The 25,778-nt window shown below is 41.5% G+C and overlaps 3 protein-coding genes across 3 annotated transcripts; all 3 read left to right on the top strand.

The window, feature by feature from the left end:
- The first annotated feature begins 4,325 nt into the window (after nucleotides 1-4,325).
- LOC117270672 (trace amine-associated receptor 4-like) lies at nucleotides 4,326-5,177 on the top strand. Its single transcript, XM_078173545.1, has one exon. It carries the CDS (start codon nucleotides 4,326-4,328, stop codon nucleotides 5,175-5,177), a length of 852 nt encoding a protein of 283 aa, XP_078029671.1.
- Nucleotides 5,178-16,165: 10,988 nt separating this feature from the next.
- LOC117270671 (trace amine-associated receptor 4-like) lies at nucleotides 16,166-17,017 on the top strand. Its single transcript, XM_078173560.1, has one exon. It carries the CDS (start codon nucleotides 16,166-16,168, stop codon nucleotides 17,015-17,017), a length of 852 nt encoding a protein of 283 aa, XP_078029686.1.
- A 7,378-nt stretch (nucleotides 17,018-24,395) lies between these two features.
- LOC144466500 (trace amine-associated receptor 1-like) lies at nucleotides 24,396-25,388 on the top strand. Its single transcript, XM_078173559.1, has one exon. The coding sequence runs from the start codon at nucleotides 24,396-24,398 to the stop codon at nucleotides 25,386-25,388; it is 993 nt and encodes a 330-aa protein (XP_078029685.1).
- The last annotated feature ends 390 nt before the right edge of the window (nucleotides 25,389-25,778 follow it).

The following is a 25,778-nucleotide window of genomic DNA, read 5'->3' as shown; positions in this document are numbered from 1 at the left end:
AAATTGCCTATCACAAGGTCTGTAGTACACCAGGTCATCTACACAGATTACTCTGAAAACAGCCGTTTTCTCCTTGTCAACTCTAACAATTATACTGTCAATCCTGTTGAAAAAAGGCATCTCATTTTCAACTCCAGAACAGACAGACATCCCAACCTGATACTCCGTGCCATAGCTTTTGACCCAGGAAGTGGTGGAAACAGAAGACACATCAAAACTTTCATTCAGAGCCTCACCGCCCTCTAAACTGCTGACCAAGACTTCAGAAATTGGGACCAAACTCAAATCTTTTAAAATACAAGTTCTCAAAATGAAAAGCTAACTGACTTTGATGTTTCTTAACCAATGTTTTTGCAATGTTTTTAAAGTTTTTTTACTGACTTTTTGAAGGAGTTATGCTTTCCTTCAAATCTCATGCACCACATGTTTATGAGTGGCCCAGTTTTCCTAATACGGCTTGGGTAGTGGATCATTAGGTGATGTTTGGGAATCAAATTGCGCTCTGGAAAGAGAGATTTAAAAAGCTTGTGATGATCAAAAATTAGATGTTTTAAATAGGATGTCATACCATGGGTTGCAGTGGGGGGACAAACAATGATGACGATTTGTATTAAGAGGAGTAACAAGTTCCAATAGCTATCATTCCTATCAACTAAATCTCCAAATATCAATGGAATATTGCGTAAGAGGCACCATGACTGGACAGCATTAAGGCCAAGATCTTTGCTATTGTCATCCAGTTTCAGTCCACTTGGCCTGTTTTTTCTCTGTGTATATCCATAATTAAAACTCACAATTCTCTCAGACAATGAACTCAAGGATATTAAGTTTTTTATCAAATACTGAAATACAAGCTCAAGCTCATACCACTCCTTCGAGCAGATCGTGCATTATATCTACAGCATAGTTGTCTGAAGTATGGGACAACTGGAGGGTATTGGTGGACAGGCTCGTTTAACACCAAATGTTGAGGTCAAAGGAGGATTTTGTTGAATGGCATGGAGGTGTTCTGCATGCGTCTTTTGAACGAAAAGTTAAACCCGGATGATCTTCACTAAAAACTGATTGCAGCTCTCTCTTATCAGTTAAACAAAATTGACAGCGATACTTTGCACTAAATAATTAAAAAAAAACAAAAAGGCCATGTAACGCTAAGTCGTCTCCAGTAACCTGAAACACTGAACCCTTCACAGGCCTGTCTGAAAAGGGCACCTGCATTCCTTCAGTCTCTAAAATCATCAGATCCTTAACAAGTGGCTTTAGAATGGGATCAAACCCATATTTCTTCAAGTCCAATGAGTGTAACAGGGCAACAAAATGAATGTTCATTAACACAGAACTGAGCTTTGGTGGCAAATTTCTCAAAATAAAATATATACATCCAAGTTTGTGCACTCCCTTTTTTGAGCCTAATGGATTAGCAGTTTCAAAATCGTCATAGTAGAGCTGGATCTGAAGAGCATGTTCTTGTTGGGAAAATAAACTATGATTCCTAAAGTAGGAACCATCACTCACATCTCTGTAAAACCACTTCTGGTGTGGTTTTGCTTTTTGGAAAGTGCTACAGAGTTCACTGTTCCTAAACATAGAAGAAAGAGACCCCAGGATGGGTACGTACATAAACTTATCATTGACAGGAACTTGCCTATATGTGCCTGTTGTTCCATCTCTGCGCATATCAAAACGAACGCCAAGAACATGCTCTACAGGTTCTACTATTTACCATTTTTCCTCAAAATGTCTCATTCTTTTAGATTCTGTGTTAAGACATGAATGGATTTTCAAGTTTATCAAAACAATCCTCAACATGCTCTAAGGTTTCTCTAGGTGCATCAGAAGACAAACAATTAACAACAGCTTCTTTTGCATAAGCAGGGCAATAACAGAGCTGCACATGTCCAGTATGTTCCTTTTTTCAATTGGAATGTGTGTAGTGACAGTGACAGGAGGATCCACATTTACTTGCTCCACTGACGTTCCAGCTACAGGCTCAAACTCAAAATTGCTGGCAGGATCTGAATCAACACAGACTCCATGTGCTCGGGATAAGTGCCGCTTGTAACCAGAGTATGTGCAAAAAACAAATGAACATCCAGGTTCCCCACAGTTCAAACGCAAAGACCTTCCGGGGTACAATCCATGCTGAAACTTTAAATGTCTAAATAACACTGAAGAACTTGTGTGGTGTTCCTTGCAAATGTAACATGAGAACATATTACCGGCCAATGATATTACCGGTCAACAATCTCTCTCTCTCTTCAAACGGCACTGTGAAGAAGCCTTGCTCTGATTTCCTTGAGTCGGGGACTCTCCTTCATGTTGCCAACATCGATGCCGTACATGGTGGTCTGAATGAATGTGTAGAAGCTGGACAGCGCCTCATCGTAGGACACAGCAAAAGTGAAATGTGCCTTGAAGAGCTTGTCAAAGGCAGCAACTCTGGTCTGCATCATGCAGGGAAGGGCCTTCTGGTCCAGGATGATGTAGAAATCCTGGATGCTGTTGCTTCTTTCTCCAACACACAGGAGATAGAGCTGAGCACGGCCAGTTTCCTTGAGGAAGGTCTTGATGCTTCTCCCCACCTGAGAGAGTGAGAAATTAATCACATGAAATAAAATTTGGAATTTGGTGTGGAGTACCAGCACTACTGCCTAGAATTAAGAGAAAATGTTTGACTCAAGTGCACAATTATTTTTTTCATGAGCACAATTTTTAGGTGCGACCAGCAGCTCTATAGGTTACTCTGGCAGTTGGTAGGTCCACAAAGCTTTGTGAATAACTCAAATGACCAAAAATGCTCAAAATGTGCATACTGCAACTAGAGACCACGAGTACGTATGCCAGAAAGAATGACCATGATTTGTCCATAAAAGGCACTACAGTAGGAAATTTGGTCGCAGCTATTATGAATTTGCACTTGTTATGAAGACAGCTGGCAGACAGCAGGTTTCTACCGTTTTTGTTTTTTTTCCCCATTAAAGGGTTTTTTTTGGGGGGAGTTTTTCCTTATCCACTGTGAGGGTCCAAAGGACAGAGGGATGTTGTATCCTGTAAAGCCCTGTGAGGCAAATTGTGATTTGTGATATTGGGCTTTATAAATAAAATTGAACTGAATTGAGCTGCCCCTGTGTTGAAACACCATACCTGTCTGGAGAGGGATTTTATTTAATTTTTTAAATCTGCATCAGCCCCTTGCCATCTTGGCCCTTGAAAACCTCATCAGTTGATGTCTTGAGTGAAATAAGAGTTCTAAGAACATACCTTCATGAACTTTATCAGGCAGCCAGTAGCATCTGATGCGCTCATCTTTCCAGTCTTCTTGCCCTTGCATGTTGGAACTTTGTGTCATCTTTGTTGAGGTGTAATGAAAAGAAAATATTCAAAAAAAAATTGGATGCAAGCTGCCACATTTGGAGAAATCTGTAAAAGGCTTGCTATTCAAATGTATATGCTCTTCCCTTACAGTCTGAAAACTCTTCAGTGCCCCCTTATATATTATAGTTCAGTAAGCTTTAACAACCTTCCCTGCCCCCATACTAAATCTTTTGTCACTCAGATTAGGGGAAAAAACTCACTGTCAAAGGCACACAGAGTACTCTTTTCTACATCACTGCAGAAAGGTTAGATATTAAACCACTGAAGGTCAGCAAAAACATGGTTTCAGGTGTTGTTAAAATGCTCTTTAAAGGTGTCTGAAGTGCAAAGCCGCAAACTTTAATTATTTTCGGACCTCTAAAAAAGCAGAAAGTATTGTAAAAAGTGAGGTTTGTTTTATGGGAATGTAGTCATGGTGCTTCATGGCCCATGGACAAAGTGGATAAAAAGTGGCTTTAATCTACTCCATTGAAATTTAAAAGTAATAACATTAAATGGTGTATGTGTATTGCAGTTTAACATGCATGGACAAACAAGGAATTGTATGATAAGTCATCATTTTGAGTGACATTAAATGCCACTCCCTTAATATGTAAATGAGCCCAGAATAATAAATCTGCTCTGACTATGCTGCTCAGCAGCACAGAGGCCGAGGAGCCCCATCAGTGAAGATGCACAAACCAGGATTAATAGGCATGGTGTGAAACCTACAAGCACTAAAATCAACCTTTGAATCTGTATGTAGAAAACTGTGTTAAATTTTCTAGATTTAAGTCATATTATTATTGCAAATGTTACCTCAGTAGTAAGAACATTTATGCATGGAACCCACATTCTTTCCCAACAGGTCTGATGATCTCTGTAATGAATCTGCAAATGTATCTGGCATAACAACAGTCATAACTTCATATGTATTATGTGTCTTTGTTGGCTGTTTATCAGTTCTTATAATGTGTGGAAACCTTCTGGTAATAATCTCTATCATATACTTCAAACAGCTCCACACTCCTACAAACTACCTCATCCTCTCTCTGGCTGTGGCTGACCTGCTTGTTGGTGTTGTAGTTTTGCCTTTTAGCACACTACTGGCTGTAAGCTCATGTTGGCATCTTGAAGGTTTGCTCTGTAAAGTCAGAGGCTGCTTTGATATATTTCTGTGCACATGTTCTATTTTAAATTTGTGTTTTATTTCTATTGATAGATATTATGCAGTGTGTCAGCCTCTGAGGTACAGAACTAAAATAACTGTCCATGTTATTGTGATCATGATCCTAGTGAGTTGGACTGTTTCTGCACTAAATGGAATTGGCCTCACAATTCGAGGACTGAATGAAGAACAATCTAACAGGTGTGTTTTATTTCAGCGTCTCACAAGTTTAGGAATTATGGGAACCTTTTTTGCTTATTACCTCCCAGGTATTGTAATGTTCACCATCTACCTAAAGATTTTTATGGTGTCACAGAGACAGGTACGCAGCATCCAGAACACAATCTGTCAGAACACAAAGTCTGAAGCAACCATCAGTAAGATGGAGAGAAAGGCCACCAAAACTCTGGCTATTGTTATGGGAGTTTTTCTCATCTGTTGGACTCCTTTCTTTCTCTGTTTCACCTTTTACCCTTTGAGTAATTACACAATACCAGTTTCTGTGATTGCATCATTTAAATGGCTTGGATGGTCAAATTCAATGCTCAATCCATTTGTCTATGGTTTCTTTTACACCTGGTTTCGAACATCTTTCAAAATGATAATTTCTGGGAAAATATTTCAAGGTGATTTTACTAATTTTAAGCTTGTTTGACTCATTACTGAGGTGTGAACATGGATATATTGACAGGGTTTACACTGAAGATTAGCATCTCTTTCCCACTATATGGCATATCTTTACATCAAAGTTATCACTGTTCTAGATATACAGTATCTGTACATACAACTCAGTGTGCAGATTAGCCCCTCATCAGTGATGGACTCAGGATGTTTGAAGGGCAGAGGCGAAAAGGAAAAAAGGGCACCTACTGCATGACATGGGGCCCCAGTGGTGCACAAGAAGCTAATGCGTCATATATAGCGAAATAGTCTTCGTCCTTGATTCTTAATTAAGATTATACAGACAATCCAGGCTAAAAGTATGTTTAAAATGTTTATTTTATAAACTAAAGAAAAGAAAAGATTTTACACAAAGGAAAACTGAAAATCAGCAATAAACAAAGAAGACAGCATAAGTCTTTGTAGGCTATGTGCTGGCTCTCTTGATACCACTCCTTGTGGAATGGACACCCCTCTGTTTTTGGATAACTTATAACTGGTTGACAAGGCCCAACAGAGCAGCAAAACTCAACAAATCTCTCAGAGTGGTGGTCTATGCTGTGCTTTTGAAGATGAGCGGGATCAGTGGGAAACATTAAGGACGATAGGAGAGGGTACATGTTATTTGTTTTATCCCTTGACTCATTTCTCTCCATAGCATCATCTGTATTCTCTGTTTCTTCATGTTCATCATTATTTCTCTCCACAGCATCATGTGTATTCTCCCTTCATCCTCAACTTCATCTCTCTCCCTGATATCATCACTTTGCTCTTGAATGTCTTCATATCCTCTATCTGTCTTGCATCCCTTGGCTCTCTGATATTTCGATCACTCTCTGTACATTCTTTATCTAAGGTGGAGAAAATAATATTTGTATTGTAATAGTTGAATATAATTTCACTGTAGGCTATGTAATATATGTCTAGTTTTGCAACAGATGCTCAGTGATTATGGCTCTGCAGGACAAGCTAGCTAGCAGTGAGGAGTAAACATACCTTTATTCTTAGCTCCTCCCTTGCTACTTTGGACCCAATTTTCCAAAGAGATGCTCCCTTTTGCAGCATTTTCCAGCTGCATTTTTATTAACTTTTGTTTCCTTTCTTTCCCTGGCATTCTGGAAGTGTAGATTATTGGCCAATCAAACTTAATACCTTCTGTTTATATAAAAATTTAGAGCGAGGCTAGCACAGGATAATCAACTAGCTAGCTTCTTAGCTAAAGCTAGTTATCTCACATTAGCTAGGCTACCAGGCTAAAACGTGATACCACATGCTGCTACTATCAATAAAAGCACTTGCAGTATACATACATTCATTAGTAATGCATCATTGGTAAAACTCAGTCTTTGCCACTTTGCTATAGCCCATTACCCACCTCAGCCAAACACAGCAGTTACATCTCAGAGTGCATTAAGCTCCCTCTGACATCTGAGCATTGGAGAGGGGTGTGTCTAAACTGAACACTTACATTGATGGAGTAGTACATTTTTAACAATGGCAATCAGTATTTTATTTAGGCTACACTTTATTATGTCATCACTGGCAATGATGCGTTTTTTTTTTTTGTTTGTTTGTTTGTTTTTTACTTTCAAATACAGTTAACCTAATCTAAACAATATAGAGAGAAAAAAATAGGGACTGTGCATATCAAAGTGCTAACTAGATTTTAGCCCATTAGCCCTTTGCAAAAATGCAGAAAATATTTGCTAAGGGCCATACAATGTGTTTTGAAAGCAAGCAGGGTTTGACTATTTGGAAGTTGCCGACTGTCGTCATTGCACCCACTTTGGGAAAGCCTGCCTTAGTAAATTTGGGGAGACTGTTGTTACTACAACATATTTTCTCTTCATTGTGAGGGCACTTTATAATGTGTTTTCTTGGAAGGGCATCTAAGAGATCACTTGATAACAGCACACCTTTCCACGGAAGGGCACCCATAGAGGGTTTAGACAACTGACAATCTTTGTAGCACTGCATCCCATTTTCTCTACTGGAAAGGGCACCATTTGGGCAACTGTCATATAGTGGCAGCATAGAGGGCACTGTAGAATGGCGCCATAACTGTTCATCGTTTAGACCATTGGAAGGGCACCAATAGGGCACTGCATCACATATCATCCACTGACAGAGAATCATTGAGACACATTATTGAATTTTCTTGTTGTTTTCTATATGAAGGGCAGCCGATAGGGCACATCCTCTGGTTTCGTCACTCAAAAGGGCAGCCAATAGGGAACATCGTCTCGTTTTGATCACTCAAGAGGGCAGCCAAAAGGGCACGTCCTCTCATCTTTGTTAATCAATGGGGCAGCCTTGGGGCGTCGGTGGCTTAGTGGTAGAGCAGGCACCCCATGTACAAGGCTGTTGCCGCAGCGGCCCGGGTTCGACCCCAGCCTGTGGCCCTTTGCTGCATGTCACTCCCTCTCTCTCTCCCCCCTTCACACTCATCTGTCCTATCAATTAAAGGCTTAAAAATGCCTGAAAAAATTTCTTAAAAAAAACGGATCAATGGGGCAGCCAAAAGGGTACATCTGCTCATTTTCATCCAATAGGGCACATCGTCTTGTTTTGATCACTCAAGAGGGCAGCAAAAAGGGGCCATCCTCTCGTTTTCACCACTCATGAGGGCAGCCCAAAGGGCACATCTGCTCATTTTCATCATTCAAGAGGGCAGCTGATAGGGCACATCCTCTCATTTTCGCCCCCCGAGTCCATCAGTGCCCCTCAAACAGCATGTATTCTGTGTGAATGTCTGTAAATAAATGTAGGATCCACATATCTCACTGTGTCTCATTTACTGTTAGCATTCACCCAGATAGCACACATACATCTGGCCGACGTCGGCCTGAGGACGACACATCGGCCCTGAATTTATAACATCTGACAAGCGTCAGCCGCATGGGCGGATATCTATTGGGGCGGCAGTAGCTCGAGTCCCCGTCCGGACCAAAATATGGAGCGTGGACTGGTGGCTGGAGAGGTGCCAGTTCACCTCCTGGGCACTGCTGAGGTGCCCTTGAGCAAGGCACCAAACCCCCCAACCGCTCGGGGCGCCTCACCAAGGGCAGCCCCCTCACTCTGACATCTCTCCACTTTGTGCATGTATAGGTCCTGTTTGTGCAGGACCTGTGTGTAATTGACAAGCAAGAGTGAAAACACTGAATTTCCCCTCAGGGGGATTAATAAAGTAAATAAACTTAAACTTAATAAATTTAATACTCTTTTGTCCCAGCTCATCAAACGTCTCTGTTACGTTGGCTTTGGGTCGGCCCAGTGCCACAGAATGTCTGCCCACATACGGAAGTCGCCACAGAGGCGGAATTTCATCTCTGCCGTCTTTTTGCCGTGTGTTTGGAACTGAGCTCGCAGGACAAAGCATCTCATTGCAGTTGGTTTCAAGTAAGCTAACTGGAATAAATTGGCAGAAAATAGCTATGTTGTTTCTTCTGTCACCGTTAAAAGAGGTTCCTGGTGAGTGGTGAGGCACGACTGGGTGTATATAGCTTAGCGCAGGTCCCCACCAGCTAACGTTACCTTTCGTTAGCTGTTAGCTAGTTTAGCGGTTTAGCTCATGTTAGCTAACAGGCTACAGCTGTGGTGTTTTTTTATTTTCCCTAGCTGACGTTATCTGCTCATCTGGTTATCGTGAGCACTCGTTTTGGGTTAAAGTGGAAGTGCCCAGAGCTGCCACCTGTGGTCCCGCGGCCCCCCGGCCTGACCTCTGGGGCCCTGTACGGATGCTCAAGTGTGGATGACAGGAGCGGAGAGAAGCGGAGAGGACCGCGGAGGTAAGGCGGGGCAGGCCGACACTGTGTATCCCAGAATGGGTGCTCAAGTGTGGGTGACAGGAGTGAAGAGGAGCGCGGACGTCAAATAGTGAAGTTTAAGGATGCCTTCGGTATGTTGTTAATGTGATTTTATGGGCAATTTATCAGTCGAGGTCTCCTCCTCTGCAAAGCAAACTGACCCGGTGGCTACAGATAATAGCGCAGTTTTGAAACCACTGTTTTACCGAGATGAAGGACTGATTGTTGAGCTGCTGTTAACAGTTAACGGAGTTAATGCCGGATCCTGTTATTTAACAGTTTCAACACTAAATTAAGCAGAGTGACCCAAATTTTTTAATCTGGCTAAAAGACAGCTGAAATGCTAACAAAAAAAAAAAATACAGTGGTGAAGTTGGGATTTGTTTCTTGAAGTTATGTGCTCATCATCTTTTCTGTGTCTTGCAGGCTGAAGGAGAAGTGGACCGGCCGTCAGATATTGTTTGTGGAAATTTGAAAATAATTAAATCAATCAAATTGACTTTTGTCTCTTCATTGTGCCCACTTACACACGAAATAGGATAACAGTCAGCTATTTTTGAATGTTAGCATTGATTTCTCACATTGAATGGTGAAATATTTGTAGTTTGATAGGTTCGACTTAAATGAATAAAGGTCGTAGTTAACGAAGCATATGAATATTAATGAAGGAGCGCCCACTGAGCGCAGCTTCTTTATTGATCGTTTGAACGTTGCGTGGTGGTCATTTTCCATTAAAGGCCGACGTCTCAGCGACGTCTTGGCAATGAGCAAACGCTCTCCCTGCTATGTGTTAACGATCTAAACTTGATACATCGGGCTGACGTTGGCCAGATGTATGTGTTTCTATCTGGGCAGTAACACTGCATCTCTATGTTGAATACTGGAGTACAACTGAGTTTTTAAATGACTTTAACTTCACTGCACTTTCTGCTTATACTGCAACTATATGCAGGAGTAAAGGAGTACATCTCTGAAATGTTATCTGGCTTTGGATTCACAACAGAAAGGCCCTTGCTACAACACAAAAAGCTTTAAACTGACCTGTAAGGATTTAATAAGTGGTAAAATGATCTCTTCTTGACAGTAGTTTTCAGGCTTGTTCCTTCATATTTTTGTTTTGGCTGCAGATGGTAAAAGAATGCAGGAACAGACTGAGGTTTCATCATTTAAAATGATCTTCAATAAGGCAGGATGACTGCACAGTACATTTACAGTGAGATTTAAATCAGTATCTTTAGCAGCAAGGTATGCATTGGTCACAACACAATGAAGATAACTGAGGAAGGATGACCTCACGTTTATGGATGTATATTGTCACATTTAACGTGTTTTACAATGCTGGAAAATACAGGTTAATAAGTTCTGATTATATATAGGCTATTTGTATATATTTGTATATGTACAAAAAGTTGTGACAATGTGAAAAATAAAATTGAATAAAAACAGCACAATGATTTGCACACCATTTTTAAAGAACATTGGAGAAAAATTCAACATGTCATTTTTTCACATTCCAATGCATCTATTTCAGTGACATTTAGGCCAGACATTGCTATTAATTCAATAAAACTGCACTGATAAAGAAATCGTTAACATTTTAATCCATAAAAATTATGTGCAATAAAGTGAAAAAACACAGAAAAAGGTTTTCAATATGTCAACTGAAATATATTTAATAGGCCACTCGGAGAAGCCTTTGTTTGCAATGCCAGCTTGAATATGCTTATAAATAACTACTCTCTCTCTCTCTCTCTCTCTCTAATCTTTGCGATTTTGGGCCAATCTCCCAAACAGACAACCTTGAGAGCTTGAAAATTTGTGGATGGGGGAGCAATTCACTGAGAACGTTCAACAATTAGTGTCACAGTTACCAAACACTGGGTAAGTTACTTACAAGAAATGTTATGTAACACAGTAGACATGCTTTCAGGGTATGTGGGTATTTCTTTATTGTTAGAGTTCCTTAATTATCCACCTAAAACACACAAGGCATACCCAAAATCAATTGAGAACTGTTGTTCTATTTTTAGTACATGTTCAGTCTCACTTAAAAAGTAAAGTTCTGAAGTTTTTTCCTCAACAGTCGGAATCACTGTAAGTGATTCTAACACTGAATTAGTTTAAGTTTAAAAACACTGACATAAAATGTTTTTTTACATGTGCCTGAAAATTTTCTTGAGAGAAGATGCTGCAAATGACAAGAACTGGGAGGTATTGGCTGGAAAACACAATGGGGTCATAACATGATGCCCAACATAACCCACATTCAAAGCAGATACCAACATCACAGAGAGAACATTTGCTACATTTTTTCCAGGTGCTTTTAAGAGGGTAAAGCTCTACTGAACATGTGATTATGAGTGGAAAAACTAATCAACACAGACACAAATGTCTATTTAGGAGCTTACTGTATATAAAAACACTTCTTGACAACCTAAATTGATATGAAACATCCTGTTAAAACATTGGAGCCATTTGTTTATTATTAAAATACATGTAAGACTGCTGAACTGTGTCCATAACCCAGTGGGACTGCCGACGCTTCAACAAGGATCTGCCCTTTTTTGTTAAGTCTAGCAATTTATTTATTTATTTATTCAAGAAAAGGGACAGTGTGCATTTATCAACATTTTAACAAATGTAAATGCACCTGAATTAGCTAAAAGGCTAGTTTTCATTGGCAGTCCCTTCACCAGCTGTAAAAAGGCATCCTAGAAAAACTTTATAACATATATATTTATATACATATATATTCTGACCATTAAAGACCCCCAGAAGGGAACCATCCCATCCAACTAGATAGACCAATAACCTGTCTCTCCACAACATGGAAGCTCCTGTCAGGCATCACAGCGGCTAAGATAACTAGGCATATGATCCTGTGATGGCCATGCCCACAGCCACACAAAAGATTGAAGCATTCACACACTCACAGACACCATTACCACATGTTCAGTTACTTTGAGTTGCAGTCAGTTCAGTTACATACAACACACATGTAGTTTGTTTTGTTTAAAATGTGTTTAATAGCACTTTGACAACACACTGTTTTCTAAATGGAGCGCATACATTTACACTGCCAGATTTTCCGCAAATGTTGGGCCGTTTTCCCGGCAAGCTGTGAGTGTTTATACACACACAGAACCGGATTGGTGAGTTGATCCGAGGTGCACAATTTTCCGCCTCGTAGGGTAGTCATACTGGCAGAACCTTTATAGTTTAAACAGACCAAGGCGGCCTTCCGCAACGGGAGCGGCTGTTGATGACGCCGCATGTGCGACCCACTGGCGGTGGATAAACAGGAAACAGCTGAAAGCAGGAATTAGCGAGCAGCTAGTGGCAAGAGGGAAACGCAAACCTGACAGACACTGTAAAGATGAGCAACTGGGGAGACAAGGAATTGCGCACCCTCCTTGCCCTCGCAAACGAAGAGGCCATTAACCGTCAGATGATGGGGACAGTGAAGAATGGGCCAACTTACTAGAGAATCGCTGAAGGACTGACCAGCCGCGGCTTCCCTCCCGTCACACGCTGAGCTACACATTTTGTTGCTAGCTCACGCGCCCCATTGCCCCGAAAAAGGCACATTCTGTATAAACAAAAGTAGGTAAGTGACATTTTGCTGCACTCCACGATTTTGTTTTTATACTGCCAATGCTGAAAAAAGACTGACTGGCCTCAGAGCATGTGAGCGGAGCGGACCGGGTGACAATTTCCACTCCTACCCTAACCTGTAATCATCTATTCACAAATAAAACATGAGCTTGGTAGATTCTCCGGGGAAGCCCTCTCCCCACAGTTAGGGACCGTTCTCCACAGTGCCGCTGTCGGAAGGGTGGAAATGAGTCAAAGTGTGGAGGAGACGGACCAGGTTAAGCGGCCGACCTCCAGGGAAGCCTGCTCCCTTCTCCCCGCAGTTAGGGACCGTTCTCCAAGGTACCGCTGCTTCTCTTCTCAGTTTCTTTTCTGAAGTACACAGTAAACTCCATAGTTTTGAAAGAAAATAGTGTGGGTGTGCACAGGTGCAAAGATGCAAAGATGCATTCTGGGTGGGGCATGAGTGACCGGAGTGAAATTGGAGCGAGAGATAAGGCTCCACTCCACCTTTTTAAAAAAATAGCCGCTCCTCGCTCAACACAAAATCCTTCTGCTCCCCACTCAGCTCTGCTCCAGCTCTGCTCCGCTGACATGCTCTGATTGGGCTTTCCTGCAAATTTGCACAATTCCGATCTAAAAAGGGCTATTGTTTGTCATTGGTGGCCGTGACTGGGATGAATGACTACCTTACCTCCTCTTCACACATAGCGAAGTACCCCAAGCCTCCACTGGTTTCTCTCCCTTTGAATTGCTGTTTGGTCATGAAGTAAGGGGCACTCTGTCTTCACTGTGAGAGATTTGGAAGGTAGATCACACAGGGAGGGAGGCTGTTAGCGTAATCACTTACGTTGTGCAGATGTCAGACCGACTAGAAAGGATGAGTGAGCTCGCCCAATCCAACATGGCGGAGGCCCAGCAACATCAAAAGGCTATATCTGATGCTGTGGCTGTTTGTGGTTGGCTGAGAGGGATGTGAACTTATCAGTTTGCAGCTGTGTTACTGTAATCAAATCAGGTTGGGTTTCCATTACGCGTGCCAAACGGTGCCAATCCCCTTTGATCTGACATCAGATGTGACGGGACAGTCGATATAGAGATACATTTATCGTCTCCTCAGCTGTAAAACGCTCACTCTTTGCAGTTGGTAGGTCTGCCATCTAACTAGCTCTCCGCCGTGCGCTCCAATCGCGCCTCCTTAAAGGGAATGAGAGGTGACACTCTGATTGGCTTATTGAATGATCCGCCCAAAACACACCCATGACTAATTCACAGAGTAAGTCCAACCCTTTTAGACTCTCCGCCATGGCGCACAGTCTGAGAACGCGCTGTCTAACTAGCAAGTGACTGGGACACACCCATGCGCCGCACGCCTGGCGCTTTGCGTTTTAGACCATCTAAATAGGGCCCTCAATGTGTAAATAACACTGGAGAACTTGTGTGGTGTTCCTTGCAAATGTAACATGAGAACATATTACCGGCCAATGATATTACCGGTCAACGATCTCTCTCTCTTCAAACGGCACTGTGAAGAAGCCTTGCTCTGATTTCCTTGAGTCGGGGACTCTCCTTCATGTTGCCAACATCGATGCCGTACACGGTGGTCTGAATGAATGTGTAGAAGCTGGACAGCGCCTCATCGTAGGACACAACAAAAGCGAAATGTGCCTTGAAGAGCTTGTCAAAGGCAGCAACTCTGGTCTGCATCATGCAGGGAAGGGCCTTCTGGTCCAGGATGATGTAGAAATCCTGGATGCTGTTGCTTCTTTCTCCAACACACAGGAGATAGAGCTGAGCACGGCCAGTTTCCTTGAGGAAGGTCTTGATGCTTCTCCCCACCTGAGAGAGTGAGAAATTAATCACATGAAATAAAATTTGGAATTTGGTGTGGAGTACCAGCACTGCTGCCTAGAATTAAGAGAAAATGTTTGACTCAAGTGCACAATTATTTTTTTCATGAGCACAATTTTTAGGTGCGACCAGCAGCTCTATAGGTTACTCTGGCAGTTGGTAGGTCCACAAAGCTTTGTGAATAACTCAAATGACCAAAAATGCTCAAAATGTGCATACTGCAACTAGAGACCACGAGTACGTATGCCAGAAAGAATGACCATGATTTGTCCATAAAAGGCACTACAGTAGGAAATTTGGTCGCAGCTATTATGAATTTGCACTTGTTATGAAGACAGCTGGCAGACAGCAGGTTTCTACCGTTTTTGTTTTTTTTTCCCCATTAAAGGGTTTTTTTTGGGGGGAGTTTTTCCTTATCCACTGTGAGGGTCCAAAGGACAGAGGGATGTTGTATCCTGTAAAGCCCTGTGAGGCAAATTGTGATTTGTGATATTGGGCTTTATAAATAAAATTGAATTGAATTGAGCTGCCCCTGTGTTGAAACACCATACCTGTCTGGAGAGGGATTTTATTTAATTTTTTAAATCTGCATCAGCCCCTTGCCATCTTGGCCCTTGAAAACCTCATCAGTTGATGTCTTGAGTGAAATAAGAGTTCTAAGAACATACCTTCATGAACTTTATCAGGCAGCCAGTAGCATCTGATGCGCTCATCTTTCCAGTCTTCTTGCCCTTGTATGTTGGAGCCTTGTGTCATCTTTGTTGATGTGTAATGAAAAGAAAATATTCAAAAAAAAATTGGATGCAAGCTGCCACATTTGGAGAAATCTGTAAAAGGCTTGCTATTCAAATGTATATGCTCTTCCCTTACAGTCTGAAAACTCTTCAGTGCCCCCTTATATATTATAGTTCAGTAAGCTTTAACAACCTTCCCTGCCCCCATACTAAATCTTTTGTCACTCAGATTAGGGGAAAAAACTCACTGTCAAAGGCACACAGAGTACTCTTTTCTACATCACTGCAGAAAGGTTAGATATTAAACCACTGAAGGTCAGCAAAAACATGGTTTCAGGTGTTGTTAAAATGCTCCTTAAAGGTGTCTGAAGTGCAAAGCCGCAAACTTTAATTATTTTCGGACCTCTAAAAAAGCAGAAAGTATTGTAAAAAGTGAGGTTTGTTTTATGGGAATGTAGTCATGGTGCTTCATGGCCCATGGACAAAGTGGATAAAAAGTGGCTTTAACGTACTCCATTGAAATTTAAAAGTAATAACATTAAATGGTGTATGTGTATTGCAGTTTAACATGCATGGACAAACAAGGAATTGTATGATAAGTCATCAATTTGAGTGACATTAAATGCCACTCCCTTAATATGTAAATGAGCCCAGAATAATAAATCTGCTCTGACTATGCTGCTCAGCAGCACAGAGGCTGAGCAGCCCCATCAGTGAAGATGCACAAACCAGGATTAATAGGCATGGTGTGAAACCTACAAGCACTAAAATCAACCTTTGAATCTGTATGTAGAAAACTGTGTTAAAATTTCTAGATTTAAGTCATATTATTATTGCAAATGTTATCTTAGTAGTAAGAACATTTATGCATGGAACTCACATTCTTTCCCAACAGGTCTGATGATCTCTGTAATGAATCTGCAAATGTATCTGGCATAACAACAGTCATAACTTCATATATATTATGTGTCTTTGTTGGCTGTTCATCAGTTCTTATAATGTGTGGAAACCTTCTGGTAATAATCTCTATCATATACTTCAAACAGCTCCACACTCCTACAAACTACCTCATCCTCTCTCTGGCTGTGGCTGACCTGCTTGTTGGTGTTGTAGTTTTGCCTTTTAGCACAATACTGGCTGTAAGCTCATGTTGGCATCTTGAAGGTTTGCTCTGTAAAGTCCGAAGCTGCTTTGATATATTTCTGTGCACATGTTCTATTTTAAATTTGTGTTTTATTTCTATTGATAGATATTATGCAGTGTGTCAGCCTCTGAGGTACAGAACTAAAATAACTGTCCATGTTATTGTGATCATGATCCTAGTGAGCTGGACTGTTTCTGCACTAAATGGAATTGGCCTCACAATTCGAGGACTGAATGAAGAACAATCTAACAGGTGTGTTTTATTTCAGCGTCTCACAAGTTTAGGAATTATGGGAACCTTTTTTGCTTATTACCTCCCAGGTATTGTAATGTTCATCATCTACCTAAAGATCTTGATGGTGTCACAGAGACAGGTACGCAGCATCCAGAACACAATCTGTCAGAACACAAAGTCTGGAGCAACCATCAGTAAGATGGAGAGAAAGGCCACCAAAACTCTGGCTATTGTTATGGGAGTTTTTCTCATCTGTTGGACTCCTTTCTTTCTCTGTTTCACCTTTTACCCTTTGAGTAATTACACAATACCAGTTTCTGTGATTGCATCATTTAAATGGCTTGGATGGTCAAATTCAATGCTCAATCCATTTGTCTATGGTTTCTTTTACACCTGGTTTCGAACATCTTTCAAAATGATAATTTCTGGGAAAATATTTCAAGGTGATTTTACTAATTTTAAGCTTGTTTGACTCATTACTGAGGTGTGAACATGGATATATTGACAGGGTTTACACTGAAGATTAGCATCTCTTTCCCACTATATGGCATATCTTTACATCAAAGTTATCACTGTTCTAGATATACAGTATCTGTACATACAACTCAGTGTGCAGATTAGCCCCTCAACAGTGATGGACTCAGGATGTTTGAAGGGCAGAGGCGAAAAGGAAAAAAGGGCACCTACTGCATGACATGGGGCCCCAGTGGTGCACAAGAAGCTAGTGTGTCATATATGGCGAAATAATCTTCGTCCTTGATTCTTAATTAAGATTATACAGACAATCCAGGCTAAAAGTATGTTTAAAATGTTTATTTTATAAACTAAAGAAAAGAAGAGATCCTTGATTCTTAAATATGGCGAATGTTCAAAACACCTTTTGTTTTTTAAATAAAAAAAGTGTTCAAAGCTATGCAGGTCTTTATCTTTGTTGCTTAATGTACATTTTATTTACTCAGATACACACATAAACTAAAAATAATGGCTTGGATTTGAATTAATTGAATTGACTTCATAAAACATGCTTTTGGCTGTGACTCAAGAATTCATGTGCTAACATTTTGAACAAATGTCTAATAGGATAAAATGATGATATCCAAAAAGTGAAAGGTCAACTTCACTGTGACATCATCATGTTTTAATGTCATATTTCAGGAACAGAACGGGAGACATTTGGTCAGATACTGAATTGGTGACTCTAATCTTGAAACCGTGCTGACTGTATAGATCTTGTGTGTGTGTGTGACGCATCCCTGTTTTCACAGACATAGATGGAAACTGCAAAAAAAACTTGACATGGGCACAGAGGAATACAAGCACAAGGTGATAATTCTAATTTCAAGTGATCATCTGTGAATTCAAAAAGTCGTTCTTCATCTTCAGCATCAGTGTCATCTTCATCCTGGCTTTTAGATCTTGAGTCCTGGTCATTCTTACATTGTTTACTGTAAAAGCAAAGGTCAGTGCATTGTAACTTTCTTGACCTACAGGGACGTCTTTGTGTTGAACAATCTCCTTGACATCTCATCATTTTGATGATGGCCTGAGGAGCTTGTAGTACATCGGTAGTTGTGGGTCTCAGCTAGCCTTTATCATCCATTTAGCCATTCTGCAGAGGATTCAAAGGTACTTGCTGTCGAATGCTTGCCTGGCCTCAAACTCGAGCTTGCACATGTAGCTCCCCTATCAATAAGCTGTTTCAGCACATCCTCTATAGGTGGTAGCTTTTTTTACTCTAAAAGGTGTCATCTCAGCTCTGAAATGTTTCTTTTGAGTAACAGGAAACACACAAACCTAGTCAAGCATTTCTGTTTTTCCTCTGTTGTGTAAAATTATCTGAATCATCCTCAGAACTTCAATGCAAATAGTTTTTGGAGATCCCCAACAAAGGCCCCTAGATAAGATTCAAATCAGCAAAACTTGAATGGTAACTGTTCAAAGATGTGAGGTGAGATGTCGCCAATGCCATTCAGACACACCTCAGATATCTAGCATGTTGAATACCTGGACCTGTTTGGGACTGTGTCAGTGAGCTACAACCAGTGAGGGTGCAAGACACAGGTTAAGAACAGAGACAAAACAAAGGTGTGTTTGTGTGTTTGAGAGAAGAGAGAGAGCAGAGACCATTGAGCAATCCAGTTGGCTCACATCAGACTTTCCCCTCTGTATCTGTGTCATACGGGTTTTGCCACTGCCCTGCCCTTTAAGAAGACTAGTGGCAACCCTGAGTCTATTCATTCCAATGAAAAGTGAATGTGAGTACAGATTATGACCAAGCTACTGTTGTTTTACAAATTAAATCCACCACAGACTCAGTGAATTCACCGATGACATCGTCAGAGGTGTCCTGGAAGGTGTTCTATCCTCTGTTTGGCTCCGCTGCATCACTAGGGGATGTGTTGAAGTGTGTTTGCATATATCAACCTCAACAAGACAGTCGCATGGTTGCAAGCAGAAACAGGACAGCACCTTACATTCATATTGTCACACTAGTCCTTATTTACCCTTAAGCACACACCTCTTCCCTTCCCTCTTGCAAGAGTTTTCTGCTCTGTCAGACAAATAGAAAAAGAGTCTGAATGATGCTGTCCATCTGTGCCTATCTTTTAGCTGTCAAGCAACTGAAAACTGCTAATTAACTTATCGTGTTTAACATTAGCTAGGTATGCCAACTAGTGGTTATAAAAGGCCACTCAGGTAATCTTTGCTGTTGTTAGTCAGCTGCAAACACAGCACTGGTCACTGTTTTGAAAGTCCAAGATGGCTGCCACAGAGACTCCGGAAAAAAAGATAAAACGTTGGTTTTGGGGTTTGTCACACTCTGAACTTTCCAAAAATATATATTTTCTAAACTCCCAAAAATTTTTGAACAAAGGCTGAAATCAGGACATTGTGAACATGCTGAGACTGCCATTCATCCCTGCTATGAAACAGATAATTTCATTTACATACTGACAAAGACCCCTTCCATTATATGTGTTTTATTATGTATTTTCCTTATGTTATTGTCTGTTATAACAATTTGGAAACCTTCTTGTTATCATCACTGTCCTTTATTTCCAACAGCTCCACACTCCTACAAATGACCTTATTCTTTCTCTGGCTGTGGCTGACCTGCTTTTTCCTTTTAGCTTGGCCTTCTCAGTTAGCTCATGTATATATCATGAGGGTTTATTTTGCAAAGTCTGAGGCAGTTATGATGTATCACTGAACACAACCTCTATTCTGAACCTATGTTGTATCTCTATTGACAGATATTATGCAGTGTGTCAGCCTCTGTTTTTCTTTATCCGCTGTGAGTGTCCAAAGGACAGAGGGATGTCGTATGCTGTAAAGCCCTCTGAGGCAAATTGTGATTTGTGATATTGGGCTTTATAAATAAAATTGACTGATTGATTGATGTTTGTGTGTATGCACTGAACAGCAGGGCAGAGTACCCTGCTTTCTTGGAGTCTCTGGGCGGTGTCCTGGAAGAGGTGCTGGCTGGGGACTAGCCTGAAGGGGGTGATTGGGAGGAACGGCCTGCCTGACCTGAACCCAAGTGGTGTTTTGTTATTGGACCTCTGTGCATGTCATGGATTGGCCATAACAGACACCATGTTTGAGCACAGGAAGGTTCATAAATGTACTTGGTACAGATCTGTCAACTGATCACTACTTGGTGGTGGGTTGGACCAGATGGCGAGGGAAGCTGCTGGACAGACCTTGTAAACCCAAACATGTAGTAAGGATTAACTGGAAACATCTGGCTGAGGCCCTTGTCGGTGAGGTCTTCAACTCCCACCTTCGGAAGAATTTCTCGTGCATTGTGGGGGAAGATGGGGACGTGGAATCCAAGTGGTCCATTTTTAAAGCCTCTGTTGTGGAGGTGGCTGCTAGGAGCTGTGATCAGAAGGTTGTCATTGCCTGTTGTTCAGTTCAGTTCAGTTCAATTTTATTATTAATGTCCCAAAGGGCAAATTAGCTACTGAACTGTAGCAGCAATCTGGTGAAATATCATCATCATCATTATCATCATCATCATGTCATCCAATGTCATTACAATGAAATGTCCCAATTCTAACTGCACAGTAACAGAATGTATTCATTATGGTAATGAGATAAGGGTTGATAAAAACAGTGTGCACAGTGGCACTGTAATGAAGAACACCCATCAATACTGATGCGGGAACTATCTTGAGCATTTAAAGGGTACGACAAAGAAGAAATCTTTTTCCAGAGATTATTATTGTAGTTTTGCATCAATGAATGTCACAATGTCACTATATTTTAAGATCTTTCAACCTGGTGGACATCAGCGGTGAGGGAGGCCACCAGGCTGAAGAAGGAGGCCTTTTGGGTCTGGTTGGCCTAGGGGTCACCTGAAGCAGCAGACAGGTATCGGTTGGCCAGAAGGGCTTCAGCTGTGGTGGTTGCCGAAGCAAAAACATCCCAAAAACCTGTGGGAGGAGTTTGGGGAGGCTATGGAGAAGGACTTTCAGTTGCCCTCAAGGAAGCTCTGGCAAACCGTTAGAGACCTCAAGAATGGAAAGTAGGGCTTGTCTCAGGCTGTGCTCAGCAGAGAAGGAGAACTGCTGACCTGAACTGGGGATATTGTTGAGTGGTGGAAGGAGCACTTTGAGGATCTCTGGAACCCGGCCATCATGTCCCCTGTGGAGGAGGCAGAAACCTGAAGACTAGGGGGAACCCTCGTCCATATCCCTGGCAGTGGTTGCTGAGGTAGTCAAAAAGCTCCCCAGCAGCAAGGCACCAAGGTTGATGAGGTTCACCCTGAAGGCTCTGGACACTGTTGGGCTGTCTTTACTGACATGCCTTTTCAGTGTTGTGCGGAGGTCTGGTACAGTGCCTGCGGAGTGACAGAGACAGTGGTGGTTCCAAAAAAGTTTCAAACAAAGAGGACCGGAGGGTGTGTCTCGATTATCAGGGTATCACACAGCTTAGCCTCCCAGGAAAAGTTTACTCCAGGGTGCTGGAAAGGAGGCTCCAACTGAATGCTGAACCTCAGATATAGGAGGAGCAATGCAAATTCTGTCCTGGCTGTGGAACAATGGACCAGCTCTTTACCCTTATGAGGCTGCTGGAGGGGTTGTGGGAGTTTGTCCATCGAGTAAACCTGTGTTTTGTGGACTTGGAGAGGGTTTACGATCCGACCCACTAGGAGTCTTGTGGGGGGTTCTGCAGAACTATGGGGTACCACGCTCCCTGCTACAAGCCATCTGGTCCTTGTGTGACCAAAGTGAAAGCTACGTCTGCATACTTTGCGTAAAGTCAAATACATTCTCGATGCGTATTTGCCTCTGCCAGGGTTGTCACTTGTCACTGATTCTATTAATAATATTCATGGACAGGATCTGGAGGTGCAGCCAGGGAGAGGAAGGGGTCCAGTTTGGGGACCTCAGAATTGCATCTCTGCTTTTTGCAGATGATGTGACACTATTGACTTCACCCCCCCATAACTTCCTGCATGCACTGGGGCAGTTTGCAGTAGGGTGTGAAGCGGTCAGGATGAGAGTCAGCACCTCCAAATATGAGGCCATGGTTCTCTGCCAGAAACCAGTGGATTGCCCCCTCCGGGTTGAAAGAGATTCACTCTACTCGAGGGAGTTCTCAAGCGAGGGAGTTCAAGTATCTTTGGGTGTTGTTCACAAGTGGGGGTAGAATGGAGTGTAAGATGGATCTGCGGTTTGGTGTGGCATCTGCAGTAATGCAGGCGCTGTTCCAGACTGTCATGGTGAGGAGGGAGCTGTGCCTACATCCCAACCCACACTTATGGTCATGAGCTCTGGGTGGTGACCAAAAGAATTAGATTGCAGATACAAGTGGCTAAAATGAGTTTCCTCCATGGGGTGGCTGGGCTCAGCCTTAGAGATAGGGTAAGGAGCTCGGACATCCAGACAGAGCTCAGAGTAGAGTCGCTGCTCCTTCACGATGAAAGGGGTCAGTTGAGGCGGTTCCGGTATCTGATCAGGATGCCTCTTATGTGCTGCTTGTTGGAAGTGTTCTGGGCATGTCCCACTGGTAGGAAGCCCCGGGGTAGACCCAGAACACGCTGGAGAGATTACATATGTCTTTGGCCTGGGAATGGCCTGGGGTCCCTCAGGATGAGCTGGAAAGCATTGCTGGGGAAAGGGATGTCTGGGGCGCTTTGCTTGGCCTGCTGCCCCTGCAACCTGGCCTCGGATAAGCGGATGAAAATGGATGGATGACATTTATGAACATACATATGGCCTACAATCAAATCTGGGTTTCCCGTGCCATTCATGAATCCGGTGTAGGTTTTTACTCTGTTTTTTTATGTGCAAATATACTCACAGGTTTACTAACATTTCATGAATGAGACCTGGCACCTTTAATTCATCTCATCTCTTGTGTTGATCTCAGTGAAGGAAAAAAAGACTTGTGTCGGCCAGCAGCAGGGCAACAACTTAAAAACTGTGACATCCTGCCTCGGCCTTCACCACTGTCAGATGTTCCATAAGGCTGGCTGATGGGGGCTGACATGGAAATATTAAAGCCAGTGGTGAGGTCTGTGAATGCATCACCAGTGACTTGGAAAGTTCTGAGCTGTGGTGAGGTTTATTGAACAATCATTGCCAGCATTGAAAGTTTCCAATTGTAGTGAGGTCCTTGAATTCATCATTTTTGGCTGACCTGCAGCTGAGAGTGTGCCATTGTGTCTAATCCTCTCATCTCCTGTGGAAATTTGTTTTATGTTAATCAGAGCCACCATACAGTGTGATGTGAAATATTTAAGACCATCACACAGTGCATGACGTGATAAAGGGGTACAGCGCTGTGAAGCCACTGATTAACAGTGATTACATTTGTGTAAGTGCTTTATCCTTCGCCCTTTGCCCTCTTCCTCCTTTACAGGAGCTGGGGGAAGGGTTGCAAGTGTGTGTGTTTGCTTTGCACAGTCATGAAACCTCATCTGAAAATGGTCTTGCGAGCCCAATTCAGTGATGGGGAAACTGAGGAGGTGGAGAGAAGAGGGGAATATGCTCTTGAGGAATGTAATTTTTTATAATCAAAACATTTTTCTCACTGCCAACATGAACATCAACACCAACAAAAAGATCATTGCAGCCGTGTGCCTTGGCAATCCAACTTAAATTGTGGGATTAGTTCATGATGTTCTGTTTATGTATGTTTGAATTATCTATCTTGCTCTAAATTATTAAAAAAGTATTTACAATAGGTACTGTGTAGTATAGTTTAAGTGCTGTGTAGTTTTAACACTTGACAACGTACTAGAAGGCTTTTTTGGGTTTGATTCTGCAAGAGACTGTTACACCGAAATTAAGTTTGTTCTACAAACCATTTGTCACTACAACTTTAGCAGCTGCTATTACTGTGAAATAGCAATAGGTCGAACCTGACATGAACTTGTCAGAGTGGCCCTATTCTTACAAAGATCATAGCCAGTCTACCAAGAGGTGAATTGGATTTTCCATTCCATTTGGTGAAAATAAAATAATTCATAAAGGACTGAAAAAAAATAATTTTCATATACAGTTCTGTATGTTTGTCTGGTATCTAATATCATCACAATGAAAAGTCCCACTTCTGATTGGACAATAATAGAGTGTAGTCATTATGATAATGAGATAGGTGTTGATTAAAACAGTGTGCACAGTGGCACTGTAATGAAGAACACCCATCAATACTGCAAACTATCTTGAGCATTTAAAAGGTACGACAAAGAAGAAATCTTTTTCCAGAGATTATTATTGTAGTTTTTCATCAATGAATGTCACCAGATAAACATACATCTTTCATACTTAAAATGTTGTTAGTTCTGAATGGAAACTGTTTATTCTTAATGGAAATTCTTGCAGGAATAAAGAAACATGGCACCAGAAGTCAACCGCACTGATGTGAATGACATACATCCCTGTTATGAAATATATAATGTCTCCTACAGACTGACAAGCACTCCTTCTACAATATGTGTTTTAATATTTATTTTTCTTGGGTCATTATCTGTTGTCACAGTATGTGGAAACCTTCTGGTAATAATCTCTATCATTTACTTCAAACAGCTCCACACTCCTACAAACTCTCTCATCCTCTCTCTGGCTGTAGCTGACCTGCTTGTTGGTCTTGTAGTTTTTCCTCTCAGCATGGCCTTCTCTCTTAGCTCATGTTTACATTATGAACATTTATTTTGTAAACTGAAAGATAGCTTTGATGTAACACTGAGCACAGCTTCCATTCTGAATTTATGTTGTATTTCCATAGACAGATATTATGCAGTGTGTCAGCCTCTGACATACAGAACTAAGATAAATGTTAAAGTTGTTGTGGTCATGATCCTGGTCAGCTGGAGTGTGTCTGTTTTAGTAGCCATTGGCTTTCTAATTCCAGGATTAAACCATGAAAAATGTGACGATAACTGTTTTATTGATCTTCTACTTGCACAAATTGTGGGACCCATTTTCTCATTTTACCTCCCAGTGATCATAATGCTCTGTATCTACCTGAAGATTTTCCTTGTGGCAGAGAGACAGGCACGCAGCATCAGGAACACAACATGTCAGAGCACAAAATGTGGAGCAACTGTAGGTAAAAATGAGAGAAAGGCCACCAAAACTCTTGCAACAGTTATGGGAGTTTTTCTGATGTGCTGGACTCCTTTCTTTCTCTGTTTTACTTTTCAGCTTTTGGATAATGTGTCAGTGCCACTTCCTCTGTTTGAAACTTTTATCTGGCTTGCACTGTCAAATTCAATGCTCAATCCATTTATTTATGCTTTCTTTTACAGCTGGTTCAGGTCAGCTTTCAGAATGATCATTTCTGGGAAAATATTTCAAGGTGATTTTGCAAACACAAAATTGCTCTGACATATTCTGTGTGCTAAAATAGTCAACAAACAAGTCAGTACAGAAAAAAAATTGCACAACAATTAATGCAACCACGTAAAAGGCGTAAGCACACTATGTGAACATCCACATGTACAGTATATTCTGGGTGTGTTTTTTTTCAACACTTGCTGGAACAATATGATGCTTCCATCAAGGGAAATATTTAACATGATATGATCTTGCTTGAGTTTAACGACTGTTTTTAGCAAAAAGGAAAATAGCAAAAATGCATCTGTGATATCAATGAGTGAGTTTTTACAAACATCTAAAACTAAGCACAAAAAGTAAGGAAATTTGTGTTTGGTAGATTATTTCTTTGTTGTAACAATGCTCCTTGGCAATAAATCTTATACCGCTGGAAAGCCTGTT

This window comes from Epinephelus lanceolatus, chromosome 13, assembly GCF_041903045.1.
Source record: "Epinephelus lanceolatus isolate andai-2023 chromosome 13, ASM4190304v1, whole genome shotgun sequence".
Classification (NCBI taxonomy): domain Eukaryota; kingdom Metazoa; phylum Chordata; class Actinopteri; order Perciformes; family Serranidae; genus Epinephelus; species Epinephelus lanceolatus.
This window is presented reverse-complemented; position numbering and strand designations above follow the sequence as displayed.